At 47.8% G+C, this 14,559-nt stretch overlaps 1 protein-coding gene across 1 annotated transcript in view; it reads right to left on the bottom strand.

Annotated features, from left to right (window-relative positions):
• Wnt5b (Wnt family member 5B) overlaps nucleotides 1-14,559 on the bottom strand; it is a 110,051-nt gene that overhangs the window by 14,269 nt on the left and 81,223 nt on the right. Inside the window, exon 2 of the mRNA XM_075982975.1 lies at nucleotides 119-255. Coding sequence (XP_075839090.1) covers nucleotides 119-237 — 119 coding nt within the window. The 5' untranslated portion in view covers nucleotides 238-255. The remainder of the gene's footprint in view (nucleotides 1-118; nucleotides 256-14,559) is intronic.

The raw sequence follows: 14,559 nt of genomic DNA, 5'->3' as shown, positions 1-14,559 counted from the left end.
GTGTGATCACTCCCATGGGGCCCTGCTTGTGAAGGGTAATCTTGGTTACCCCAGCAGCCTCAAGGTCGGCACAGGCTAGCCCCTTGGCACAGGCTAGCCCCTCAGTTCTCTCACTCACCACCAGGAGCTGGCATCAGTCAGGAGCTGGGCCCAGCTGGAGAGCAGAGCTGCTATGAACAGCAACATCAGGCTGGGCATGGTCAACCTCAGCCCATCCCAGTGCCCTGGGACCAACATCTTCCGAAGCGGAGCTCCCTGGAGAGAGAGAAGGAGAGCAGAGTCAGCATGCAAATGCCACAGACCTGGGGAGCCCGGGAGAGAGGAGGACAATGCAGCAGAAATGTTCAGAGCTGTGGGAGGGATCTGAAGGCAAATTCTGACCCCCTTCCCCTCCCCGTGAGAAATTCAGCCCTTCCTTTCCAGCCTCCTCTTACTGGGAAGCTGCTCACCACAGGGCCTTGGAGTCCCTTACTCAGGACCCCATTCTGAAGGGAGCAAGCTGTGAAGCCAGAAAAGCTAACGAAAACTGCCTATTTCAAGAAGAATGTGCCTGGTGTCTAAGGCCCAGGACAAGAGCACAGAGACAAAGGGGCACCCTTGTACTAAAAAACAAACAAACAAACAAACAAACAAACAAAAACCCACCCACTCCAGTTCAGAGATTTAATTCTCTATCAGACTCTTCTTTGTGGGGGCTAGGGGTTAAACACCTGCAGAATTGGATGTGACTACACCCCAATAGGCTGTGCTCTCGTTTCTCTCGGCTCTTAAGTTTTCTGAACGCAAATCCTTGTTTACCCTTAAGGAGTAATAGCAGGGAGAAAGAACATCAAGGCCGTGCAGTAGCCTCCCAGGAGCAGGCTTTGGCGACCCGTCTCCTCCCCCAACACTTTGGCCTTTTGAAGGGCCACATGGAATGTAATTCCAGCAGCATTTGAACAGCACTGGCTCTGGGCCACTTCTCCCAAATCTTCCGGGAGGTCCTGCCCTCTCCCTTGCTGCAATGAGGTTGCCACCTTTGCCTTGGCTGAGACACACCTGGCACACTTGGAAAATACAGCTTTGGCATCCTAGAGCAATCGACCAAACGCCCACCTACAGCTAGGCTCTTCTCATTTCCAGTACACACACGCACACGCATGCATGCATGCACGCAGGCACAGCACACGCTCCAGACAGTCCCAGGCTAGCTCACCACGCTGATGCTGAGTTTCTGGGTCTCTAGACTCTCCGGGAGGGGGCGGCAGATGCTTTTTAGACCTTCGGTATAGGAAATGTTTGACCTCGGACCACTAAGAGCGGAAGATGGCCCGAGCAGGATTCAGGGTCGGGGACGTGCCTGTTCCCCACCCCTTTTGGTTTTCCTGCTGGAGGTCTCAGCTGGGGCCGGGCACCAACAGGCAGGTGTGTGGGGCCGGCAAGGGGCAGATCAAAGAGAGATTTGCTCCTCAGCTTTTGTCATGTAGAATCAGCTCGGAAATGATCCGGCCTTTAGCGGGGCCGCTAACAACTCCAACTTTCCTAACCGACTTCACCGCCTCCTCTAGGGGATGTCCCACCTCCTCCTAGACCCCCCCATAAATCCTCCTCCACCTCAAGATAGGAGGTCTGTGAAGGTAGAACTTAGAGATGGGGCAGAGATAAGGCTGGCTCCAGAAGCTAATGGCTTTATGGAGGGGGAGGGTCCAGGCCTGGGATAGAAACACACAAGGGAACAACTTCAAAGGGCCCCCTTGTCCAAACATCCCCAGCTTCTCCTCCCAGTCCTTGGGGACCATTCAGCCTTCTCTGGCTGCCCTGGCTAAACCACCACAGACTGGAAACCTCCCTACTCCCCACAGCACCCCACCCCATGGGTCTTTCACACAGCCACACTACCAAGTAGCATAGGTTTCTTCCAATGGATGGTACCAACATCCCCCAGCCTCCTCTCCCCAGGTTTCCCACCTCACACCCCCTAACAGGTTCCTAGGAAATCTTTTTTGAGGTCCTATGTCTAACCAAAGTCAACCTGGGAGTCTGGAACAGCATCACTTCAGAGACAGGCAGTGCCTGCTAAAACCACTGTGTTTGACTGCCCAGGTTAGATGCCCAAAGGCAGTCTTGGGCCAGAATCATAGGAGTTGCAAATTCCACACCTTTGCAAATTCCCCTCAGAAACAAGCGGAAAATGCAATGGCCCCCAGCAGCTCTCACCACCCTGTGTGCCATCAAGTTTACATGAAATTCTAAAAATGACCCCAAACCCAACCAACCGGTCAAAGAAAAAAAGCTTCCTGTATGTGTGTTGCTCCCGTTGCCTATCAGACGTGTGGAACATGAAACAAGGCACACACAGTGTCCTCAGCAGTGTCCTGGCCAGCGGGGATTCAAGAACTGGTGCTGGGCAGTCATCTGCACTTCTGATGCCTTCACAGGGTGTGTGGGGATGGACGGTGTGGAGCTAACCGAGATGTTTTGGTCCCACTGGGTATAAATACCTCAAATCCAGACAGGACACAGATGTAGCCAGAGCCCAAGGAACAGCTGCTGCAGACTGTGGGACGTGAGCAGGACCTTGAAGTCCTACGAACCCTGATGTGACGACTTGCTCTGGTCAGAGGGGAAGGACTTTAGAAGGCTAAATGAGACACTATGGTGGCAGAAGGCTTCAGCCAAGTCTAGACTTCTCGGGGTGACTCTTGCTTATGAGCTTCGGGGAGCACTTCCAAGGCCTGGTATCTAATCACCATGGATCATTCAAAAACAATCACCCAGGAAAGTGCCCATTCCTCCGGTTACCGAGTGCCACCCTTTGGACCATGAAGCCATGGGCAAGCAAGTGAAGTGTAAAACAGCCGGGTTTCCTGCTGCCTGCCGGTTCTCTCTTCCTGGATTTACACCTTAAACCTTGCTGTCTTTCCAGCTCCTCCCCGTCCCATGCATCAAAACCACTGCCATTGATCGTGTCTCCAGAGTGCATTTAAAGCTTGCTCCCACTCTCCACCCCTACCGCCATACCCTAAGAGGCCAAAGAGCTGGCTAAGTGACCTCTAGTCTCCAAATTGTTTCACGGCTTCTGTATTAAATTCTCTATTGCTCAGCTTTCTAATTTTGTAAACTCTCAAAGTGTGGCCGGCATCGATTAGTATCAGTATCTCTTGAAAATCCACAAAAAACACAAAATCTCAAATTGCCAAGTTCTACCCAGACTCAGTTCTGTGTCCAGAAATCTGCTATTGCTGTTTTTAATGCAATTCTTTTTAAGAATTTTATTACATTTATTTATTTGTGTGAGGAGTCGGGGGTGGGGGGGTGGGCACATGTGCTGGGAACAAAGGACAGCTCCGTGGAGTCAACTGATGCCCATGAAAAGCTGAGGGCCACTTTCCTGCAGCCATCCTCACTGACAGGTACTGAATCGATGTACCACCTTTTCATAATAACGCGTTTATATTTTAATAATACATGTCTACTTGTTGATACCTTAAACCAATCACTCTAGGGTGTTAAAGACCCCTCAGGGCCATGGAACTTTCAGCACAAGCAAATGAAGCCACAGCTCTAGCATGACAATGTCCTCTAGTCTTGACTCTGTTGGTCATGTATGTGGAACGTTGGAAGGATCACGCCAACAACTCACATGACTGATGACAGTGGCTGTACAAGTCTGGGATTACACCAAGTACCACTTGGTGCACACCTAAAGAGTACTGGACTGTTCACTTTAGATGACATGGGTTGTATCTAAACAAAGCAGTTACCATTTAAAACTGTGTTCACACTGATGCTGGCCTCCCCTGTATTTATTTATGCACCAGGAAGTACATCAAGAGCAGTCCTATGGCAGTGCCTGCACCAAGCCTGAGTCTGAGCTCCAAGACTTAGCATGCGCCCGTCCATGAGTTCTAATCTCAGCCAAGTAAAAATAAACAAATAAGTAACAAGATAGCAGCTTCAAGCTGGCCTCATGCTGTCAGCAGCGACCTCAACCGTGAGGTGCATGGGCCAGCTATGATCTCTGGTTGCAATGAAATATTGTGTAGGAATAAAAATAAACAAGCTATAGCTGCATGCAACCACATACTCAAATCTTAACAACATAACGCAGAAAAGCAAGTCACAGAGACTATAGGTGTAAGCCATACAGAAGAGCAAGCTGATTATCATCAGCACCACGTGGAGGTTCCCTCCAGGATGGGCGAGGGAAGGGACTATGATGAAGAAGAGGCCTGGAGTGTCTAAGCACCCCTGGGTAATGGATAATGCCGGTTCACTGTTGCCACTGATTTGGCTGTGCATATACTATGTGCACATCGTGGCTCTCTGCCATTTCCTGAGTTCCTGTATTGGACATTATATGACAGAAATGTTCAAAACTGAGAGGAGATCCCACTAGCATGGATGGAGGAGCTCTGTGCATTCCCAGTCTCACCGGGCACAGTAAGATCCTTCCCTGCCCCCTTTTCTCCTTACAGAAAGAATATTCAAACTCAAAAGGAAACATTAAACAAATGTTTACTAATTTAGAGACAGCCCTGTGACATACGATTGGAGGTCGGGGTAACTATGGAGAACATCAGCACAGCCTCCAGCATCCTGTCCGTGAGCCAGCAGTTTCTGTGGCAGGAATCAACGCAGCATGGTTTCCCTTCACTGTGAGGAAACCAGGCTTTGGCCAAGCTACTTTCTATATCACGTTTGTCTGTCTGTCTGTCTGTCTGTCTGTCTGCCTGCCTGCCTGCCTGCCTGCCTGCCTGCCTGCCTACCTACCTACCTATTTATTTAATTTTGCTAGTGGTCACCATTTAGTTCACCAGCCAGCTCTCTCTCCGGCGTAACTGTTTTCTTAGATACCTTTCTTCTTTAACAGACATTTTTTTCTTACAGTGACCAAAGATTAATGAGATCATGCGGGGAAGACTTTATCAGAAAATCCCAGTCTCTTGAAGGAATCCCCAGATGCTCATCTTCTGCTCAGCTCAATTATCACAGCCTTTCCCTGCCAGCCTTAATTATTTCTCCCAAGGGTCTCTGCCTCTACCCTGCCCCCCATTCTTCCTTGCCGGCTTTGCTCAGCGAATCCTCTTAGCCCTAAGGCACGGCATTCCTTTGTGTGATCTACTTCCTCCACAGTTGGTGGAGATGAAAATTAAAAAATCTATGGTGGGAAGGGAGGGAGGTTTACCAGTTCTACCACCTTTTGTGGCAGCCCCTGGAGAACTCATGTGTCACGAGGTGTGCCTTAGGGAGAGAGAGGGTGGGTAGAAGAGATAAATTCTGGCACTCGGGAGAGAAGTTAAACTAGGAATGCACGTGGCATTCCCTGTGAGGAGGTGGTGTGTGTGCACGTGTGTGTGTGTGTGTTTATGTGTATTTGTGGTAAAGAAGAAGAGCTGGAGATGGACCCAGAATTCAGATCTCCATGTTTCCAGGAATAGAAAATCCTAAACCGTCAGTCAGCTTCCCGAACCCTGGAAAAATACGTGACCTACTCTCAATTGCATAGACACTATGAAAATAAATGTCAAAAGTCAGCAGAGTCCCTAGTTTCCAGGTTGTCCCCCTTCCCAACCCTGCGTGCATGGTTCCTGGAAGTGGCAGGTCTGGGCAGAAGAAGGAATTTTCATCCACTTGCATCTCGATGTATTACAATTGTCTCAAAATACGCCTCTTCCAAGGAAGGCAGAAACGGGCAGCCCCTAAGTCATCATGGCTTAGGAAACTATTTCGAGAGCCAAAGCTTTAGATTTGTTTCCAAGGAATTGGAGGGCTGTGGAAAAGGTGTTTAGATGCTCTCATCTTGCAAAGTAACCGATTTTGGTCTGCTGTTGAGTTCTGGAGTATGAGGGGGCTTCCATACTCTGAGAATTCCGGAGTTCGCAGGGAGGGAAGGGGTATGCAGTACAGAGCTCTGGAGCCCACAGGGGCGTGGGTTGGGGAACTGACAGCCTGTCTATATCGGCTCCCTGGAACAAGTGCGTCTTGTGCTAGCAACTCTATGCACTTCTGCCTTTGTGAACTGGAGCATCGTTTAAAAGGAGCTGGAGAAGGACCGTGATGTGGCTCAGCCTGAAAAGGTGTCTGGTGTGTGGCCTAGTGACTTGATGCTCGGAACCCACACGGTGGAGAGAACAGATTTTTACAAGTTGTTTTCTGACCTCCATGCTCACGCCATGGCACAACATGTACACACACATACTCGCTCACACATTCACACACACACTAGATTAAAATGTAAAAAAAAATCCTCGAGACCTTGGGAAACCACGCTGTTTCAGCAAGTGGAGACAGGCCTACACAACAGCACATCACGTGGGAGGTGGAGGTGCAGAAGAATCGGGAGTTCGGTGCCAACCTCAGCTACATTTGTGACCTTGAGGTTAACCTGGACTACTTGAGACCCTGTCTCAAAAACAAAAAGACAGACTCCTAACTGACAGGTGGCCAAATCTCTTTGATTAACAGTGGCTTAAATTTCTGGAACATGAATACCCTGGTGGGCAGGAGGACACACACTCATCTCCTCATTGCCCACGGCTTCTGCTGTAATTCTTGCAGCTGCTCACACGTTCACTTGAAAACAGGCTCCCAAGGCTTTTGAGTTTGCCACTCTGTTCACTAAAGGAGCTTCAGTGTATGTATTGTACATTAATATGTTTATTATGGCTATAGTTATCATTTTACTAAATTCTCACTCCTGACTATATGTAAAGCTGTCTTCACGTATGCAGTCTTCTGAAAGCAGCTGCTCCTTTCTCTAAACAATGCTAAAGTGTATATGCGTCTGTGTGTGTCTATGTGTGTTTGTACCTGTGTGTGTCTGTCTCTGTGTGTGCATGCTTGTGTGTCTCCATGTGTGTGTGTCGGTGTTTGTGTGTCAATACGTCCATTAGTGTTTGTCTCTCTGTGTGTCTCTGTGTTTGTGTGTGTCTATGTGTGTTTGTACCTATGTGTGTGTGTCAGTATGTGTGTCTGTATATGTGTGTGTGTCTGTGCATGCCTGTGTGTCTCTGTGCGTGTGTGTGTGTGTGTCGGTGTTTGTGTGTCAATACGTCCATTAGTGTTTGTCTCTCTGTGTTTGTGTGTCTGTGCTTTTGTGTCTGTGTGAGTTTCAGATGGTTGTAATCCACCATTTTGGTGCTGGGAATTAAACTCAGGCCCTCTGCTAGAGCAGCAAGTGAGTCATTTTTCCAGTCGCTTGGTTAGTGGTTGTCACAGTAACAGAAGGCAAACTGGAATGGGGTACAATGTCAAAATCCAGAGACAGGCAGAACTTCTGTGTGCTTGATGCAGCAGAACCTCCACACTGGGGTCACTTCTTGGGAGTCCCGGGGACCCACCGAGGAGTCTGGGCTTTGTTCTGTGGCTTACAGGAGCTGCTCCAGGCACCACATAGGTGGAAGTACCATCAGATCTGTGTTTAAAAAATGTGGTGAGTAGTGGTCATAATGACTGATGGAGGAGAGAGTGGGTTCCAGCAGAGGGGTCAGAAGCTACGGAAACCTGATAAACATGGCAAGGGCAGGAGGAGAACACAGGGCTCCAGGAGAGGAAAACAGGTGCAGAATGACAAGCTAGCACTGAGAACAGACCAGGAGAAGACTGTTTTATCTAATGGTGCAGGCCTCAGATTGCAGACTGCTTACCCTTAGTCAAAGTGAAACAGGACAAAGACTCGTGCATGACTCAGTGGTATAGCTCTTGCCTAGCATTTGTAAGGGCTTGAGTTTTATCCCAACACTGCAGAGACAGGGCAAGCAGGACAGGGGAAGAAAAACAAACCAACAATCATCTACAACCACATATGAACATGGGGAGAGCCCACCATAACAAAAGTCACCTTAGAAGGCTAAAGTACATTTGATCTCTGGGGATCTATCTACCTTACACACCCACACCGCTGATCAGCAGGGGTCACTATTCCTAAAAAAACCACACAGCTTTAAGTATATGTATCATTTACAATGAGTCATGAAAACGAACAACTGGACCATAGATGGCTGAAGGGATCAAGGTGCTTGTCACGTAAGTCCAGCAACTTGAGTTCCATCCTGAAACCCAAGGAAAGATGGAAGGAGAGACCCAACTCTACAGACTTGTCATCTGGTCTGCATACCACACCGTGGCACATGCACTCATGTGTATGGCCCATGTACACACACAAATGCCATGTCCAGCACAGCCTCAGGGATTGACACAACTGTAGGGCCAAGGGAATTGTAGTGGTCTGAACAGGAATGGCATCCACAGGGACTCAAGTGTTTGAACGCGTGGGCACTATTAGGAGGTGTTGCCTTGTTGGAGTAGGTGTGACCTTGTTGGGAGAAGTGTGGCCCCGTGGGGGCGGGCACTGAGGTCTCATATGCTCAAGCCATGCCCCATGTGGGACACAGTCTTCTGCTGCCTGTGGATCAAGATGGAGAACTCTCAGGTCCTTCTCCGACACCATGTCTGTCTGTACACTGCCCTGTTCTACCCTGATGATACCGGACTAAACCTCTGAAACTGTAAGCCAGCCCCAACTGAACGTTTCTCTTCATAAGTGTGGTCGTGGTCATGGTGCCTCTTCACAGCAATAGGAATGAATGAAGACAAAAGGACACAAGAACAAAAAAAAAAAGCTGGGATTGGGTGGAATGGGCCCTCTGATGGAGAGGCCTCATCCCCTCAGAGGCTCGGTGTGTTTATTGCATACAGTTAAACAGGGAGACCGTGTTTACGGTATGCAGTGATCAGTTTGTGTCAGGGAGCAGCCTTCAGTAAATATCTGGGGGAGAAATCTACAGTGGACATTTTCTGCACACAATCAACATTCACACTTGAACCAGAGGAGGTCCTTGCCATCCCTCTCATCTTCACCCATGGTAGATTTTGCCACTCACATGGGCCTGAAGCATTGGTCCTTGACATAGCCGTGTCCATGACAACAGCCCACATTTACTCAGGACTTCATTCTCAAAAGCCTTTCTCCACTTCTTACACACAAATGATTATATAATTTTTAAAAATTAAAAAAGAAAATAAATTACAGTTAATCTAAGAAAGGGCAACTTCTGCATCCTAGACTTGTACATATTTGTCCAAGAAGTCACTTCGATCTCTTACAATGTCTCTCCTGCTCAGTTGTTCTGGAGAGCTCTACAGTTATCCAACTTGCACACAGTGTGACTGTATATCCTGGCTTTTATTGCTAAGATGTCCCTGTATTACTGAGATCCAGTGAGCTGATAGAAGAAATGATTCTGTAGCTTCCAGGAAGGCGAGCAGAGCGGCTGCTCTATTAGAACACGGTCCCTGTGTGAAAGCCTTCATCTCTAGCCTGTGACTACTGAGAGGTGACGCAACCTTTCCAAGGAGCAATCTCGTAGAAGGAAATTGGGTCACTGTGGTTGGACGCTTGCAGGGAACATGGAGACCTAGGGCCTCCCTGTCTGTCTCCTTAACATCTTAGCCATGGAGTGAACAGTCCTCCACCACAGGTTCTTTCTCACCATAGGCCCCAAAGCAACACAGCCAACAATGGTCTGAAAAGGCGAGCTTCCTCTTTATAAGCTGTTTATCTAACTGAGTAAAACAACAGCCTTCAATGCCAGGGAAAGACAGAGTTCCAAGACAGAAAGCTGCCTGGATCCCCAAAGGACCAGTGGAGAATGTCCCAACAGTGGAACATCCACTTGGGATTTTTGCTATTGTTTTCTTTTTCAAAACAGGGTTTCTCCGTGTAGCCCTGGCTGTCCTGGAACTCACTATGTAGACCAGGCTAGCCTCGAACTCAGAGACCCTCGAATTGCCTCTGCCTCCCAAGTGCTGGGATTAAAGGCGTGCTCCACCACAGCTTGGGTTTTCACAGAGGATAAAAATGAACTACAGCTTTTTAGAGCCAATGGAATCTTGGGGGAGCGGATTGTTACAGGGGTCAGCATAACCTCAACCAGCACAAAGCCTTATCTTAGTCTTGTGTTTGATTCACCTGCACACTTTTCTGTTATTGGTGTTGCTATGGATTGGACTCAGCCTTGGGCACACTAGGCAAGCACACTATCACCGGGTCACACCCCTGCCTGTGTTTTATGACAGGCTCCTGTAAGTTGCACAAGCCAAGGGCTTGGAACTTGTGATGCCTTTGAATTGGTCTTCCAAGTGCTGAGGATTGCAGGTGTCTGTTGGGGCATTTTGCTGGCTGGATTTGAAAACTGACCCTCTTGGAGCATAAACTGGTTCACATTATGGGAATCAGTGTGGAGGTTTCTCAAAAAGCTAAAAATAAAACTTCCATATGATTTAGTTGTATCACTCCTGAACATAGTCCCAAGGGAATTGCATCCTACTACAGAGATACTTGTTCGTTCATTATTATTGCTGCTTTATTCACAATAGGCAGGAAATGGAATCAACCAAGACATTCATCACTAGATAAATGGATAATGAAAACGTGGCAAATAAACACAATAAAATTTCATAAATAAAAGCATGCAGTTTACAGGAAAATGGATGGAGCCAGAACTGCGAAGTCATTCATTAAGACAGGTAACCCAGACTCTGAGAGGCGAATCCTCACTTCACTCTCGTGTGTGGATCACAGCTTTTGTTTGCTTGTTTTTGAGACAGGGTCTCACTGTATAGCCCGGCTAGCCTGGAACTCCCCATATAGATCAGGCTAGCCCCACTCACAAAGATCTGCCTGCCTCTGCCTCTTGAGTGCCAGGATTAAAAGCATGAGCCATTATGACTGGCCCTGTTTCTAATTTTTTTTTAAGATTTATTTGTTTACTAAGCATATGTTCATGTGTACGAGTGTACAGAGAAGCCAGGGTTCCGGCACCTTCTTTTTTTGCTCTGCCTGTTCCTTTAAGGCAGGTTTCCCCCTGAACACAGAGCTTGGTCTTTCTCACCAGCCAGCAAGCCCCAGGGATGCTTCTCTCCCCATTCTTCTTGGAGCTGGGACAACAGACATCTGTCAGACACCTGCTTGCTATCTCCGTGCTGGTCCAACTCTGGTCCTTGAGATTCTATAGCCAACTGCTCTTGACTATGCATCCACCTCTCCACCCCCTAACTTTTATATATGTGCATCCACCTGGGAGTGAGAGAGCAGACAGCTGTTGGAAGACTAGAAAGGGACCATAAAGGGGGGGTAAATAATTTCAGCAGAAAATGGCCCTACAATTAAATCCCAGTAAATGTTACTTATGCTATATTTAATATCTATAAAGTCAAGATTATTTTGATTAATAGCTGACCATTTACATAAAACAGGCCTCTTTTAGAATTTAGAGGTTTGGGGGTTTTATTGTTATTAGACAGAGGCATCCAGCTTCCTGCTTCTTTAAGGACAGACACTGAATGAGAGAACAGTCCTCCAACCCCTATTCTGAGGGCATATGGCATTTGCCTACCTGAAAAGACAGGAAAACACAATACTGTTGAGGTATTTTTAAAAACCTGAATCTTCCAAGCATTTTTATTTTTCCATTGTGATTGTGTATGTGTGTGCGTGTGTGTGCTACAAATACACATGCCACAACACCTGTATGGAGGTCAGAGAACAATTGTGGGAATCGGTTCTCTCCTTCTACCTTGTGGGTGCCAGGGATTGAACTTGGGCACTGAGTCTTGGCAGCAGGCGGTAGGGCAGCAAATGACTTTACCCGCCTAGCCTCCTGGCCCTTCAGCCACTGGCATGAAGCTACTGACCATCCAGGCTTAAATGGCAGCACATGGAGGTTTACTAACGTGACTCCAGCCCTACACAGCGGAGACACCTCTCTCCCTTGTCGTCTCTACTGGACAATGAGAGAGGAGGGTGGGTGTGCAGCTAAGCGCTATGACACTTGCCCAGCCTGCTTGGGTCCATCCCAGCATGTTGGGGGAGGGGACATCAGAGCCAAAGCCACACCATTGTGTTCCACTGTTAATACCCTTCACGTTTACTGACCAGTGAACAAGTCTGGTTCAGCTGGATCATCAAGCTTGCTGGACAACTGCACTTTCAAATAAGTTCATTTTTAGAATTTCCAACTTTTAATCAAAGTAAGGCCTAATAACTAAGCTGACTTTTAGTATTCACAATAAGTTAGCACATTTCAAACTGCATTTCTCTGATGCTCATGCGGGCATAGATATCTTACATGTCTATTAGGCATCTGCAATGCCTTTTTCATAATTAGGAATCTTACAGAAGGAGGCATCCCCCTGTGCCTGCTAGCAGGTGGCCAACTCTAGCTGTGCTATCTGAATCAGCTTAGTCCACTTGGTCCTCTAGTGGGTGCAGCCTGTGCCTCCCAGAGTATGCCCGCCTGTCTTTCACTGTGGATAAATGGAGTTCGAGCGTTGCCAGCGGTGCTATCGGCTCCGTGTTTTTGCTTTCGGTGACATCTCAGTTGAGGTCAAACGGATTGCAAATCTCACCCAGGACCCAGAATTTGACTGAGCTGGGGTTTCTGCTTTTGCGTGAATATAGGTTTTACAGGGAGTCCTTAAACCATGCCGCCAGTGACACACAAGGCAGAAGGATCCTTCGACTCGACTGGCCAGGAAGACACTAGCTTTGCCCGGCTAAATCTAGCTTAAAAAAATTGTTTTTGCCAAAGAAATCCTGTAACTCGATCCGTGTTTCCATCACGCTGGGAGAGGAAGTGTGGAATCAGAGCGCTTCTCTGGTTCCCCGCAAACCTCCCCTGTTTTTTGTTTCTCTTTTTGCCCAGTCACTTTTCCAAACCTAACCACACTCTGCAGCCACGACGCTGTCCTGAAGTCACCCTGTGTGTCTAGATGACAAGGTGCTGGTAAAGTTGACTCGAATGAGGAAATCGCCACCCCACTCCACCATCTGGGTTCCTTCAGCAAAAGGAAATAACGCTTCAAAAACACTTAGAAACTAGTTTTAAATGCCTTTAAGAAACAGTGGGCCAGGCAGTGGTGGCGCATGCCTTTAATCCCAACACTCGGGAGGCAGAGGCAGGCAGATCTCTGTGAGTTCGAGGCCAGCCTGGTCTACAGGATACGTTCCAAAGCTACAGAGAAACCCTGTCTCAAACAAACAATAAACTAACAGTGGAACTGGCGAGACAACTCGACAGGTAAAGGTGTTTGCCACCAAACCTGACAACCTGAACTCAATCCCTGGGATTCACATGGTGGAAGATGAAAACCGCCTCCCAAAAGTTGTCCTCTGACCTCCACCCATGTGCCAGATTGTGTGTGCACTCATACATATACATACAAACACAAAAAAGCAATAAGCAAATGCAGCAGCAGCAGTAGTAATAATAAAAGAAACTGGCAGGCAGTTCTGAAATTCTGATGAACATCCTCTGTAAAACACTGTTAATGGTGGGTGACCAAAGCTACTGCCTGGGAAATTTTCCAGCAGATCTGCGCAGACAGTGCAGAAACGGATGAAGGGATGCTCTCAGTTCCACACAGAAGGGGCCAAAAAGAGCTGAGGTGCCCAGCATTGCCATCTCCTTGATTGCCTACGAGTGGTGTCTTTTTGTTATTTGTTTTGTTTTTAGATTTTATTTATAGATTTGTGTGTGTGTGTTTTAGTATATGCAAGCATGCATACATTCAAAAGGGTGCATGCATGGGCCTGTGGGGGAGGGGGCCAGAAGGGTGGGTAGGATCCTTAAGCTGGAGTGTTAGGCATTTTTTTCTTTTCTATTCTTTTTCTGCAAGATGCCTGGATTAGGCGGTGCTAGCATCCAAACGCTGGTTTTTATGATTGCGAACCACTGAGCCATCTTTTGTCCCAGCCTCCTTTTGTTCTGCTCGTGTATAGCCCATATAGAACACCACAGGAAGCTTAGGCAATGGCAGCACCCAAAGATGCGAACCCACAGGCTCACATCCCTCCAGCCAGGGAAGCTAGCACCCTAGGAAAATTTCAGTGGTAAGAAATGAGTCCATGTTTGTGTCAAAGGAAACCACACACCCAAACACTAAAAGCCAATGTCAACACAGAAGGGCAATGGAAAATAGCCCAGTATCACACAGATGGAATACGACCAGATGTGGTGGTGGGGGGCAGCTTAGGGTGGTATGCAGCAAATAATAAAATTACTGCTTCTTTCCACCATTAAGAAAATACCATCAAAGAGTGAGGCAAAAGCAGAGAAGCCTCTCTTGGCTTCCACTCGGCTCCAGGCAGCTCCCCCGACCCTACAGATTGAAAATCAATCTCTTTCCCCACATCTCTCTCACCCTAAGTACCCCAGCACCCCAAAACTTATCCAGGGAAAAGCGATCAGAATTCCTGTGACTGTTCTACACTTTTTCTCTCCTTGTAACATTTTTATTTACTTGTTTATGTGTGTGCACACATGTGTGCGCCTATCAGAGGATAACCTGTGGGAACTGGCTCTCTGTCCACCATGTGGCTCTCAGGGATTGAACTCAGATTCTTGGGCTTAGAGGCAAGTGCCTTTATCCATTGAGCCATCTTGCCAGCTCTTTTTCTTTTTTTTCTTGAGAAGGCTAGCTCAGGAGTGATGCTTGGGCTAGTCTAAACTCCTGGGCTCAAGGGATCCTCCTTCTAGCACCTCCCCCAGTGGCTAAGATTAGAGAGGAGGCCCGTGG

This window comes from Microtus pennsylvanicus, chromosome 8, assembly GCF_037038515.1.
Source record: "Microtus pennsylvanicus isolate mMicPen1 chromosome 8, mMicPen1.hap1, whole genome shotgun sequence".
Taxonomy (NCBI): Eukaryota; Metazoa; Chordata; class Mammalia; order Rodentia; family Cricetidae; genus Microtus; species Microtus pennsylvanicus.
The sequence above is the reverse complement of the archived record's forward strand: the minus strand, read 5'-3'. Positions and strand labels throughout refer to the sequence as shown.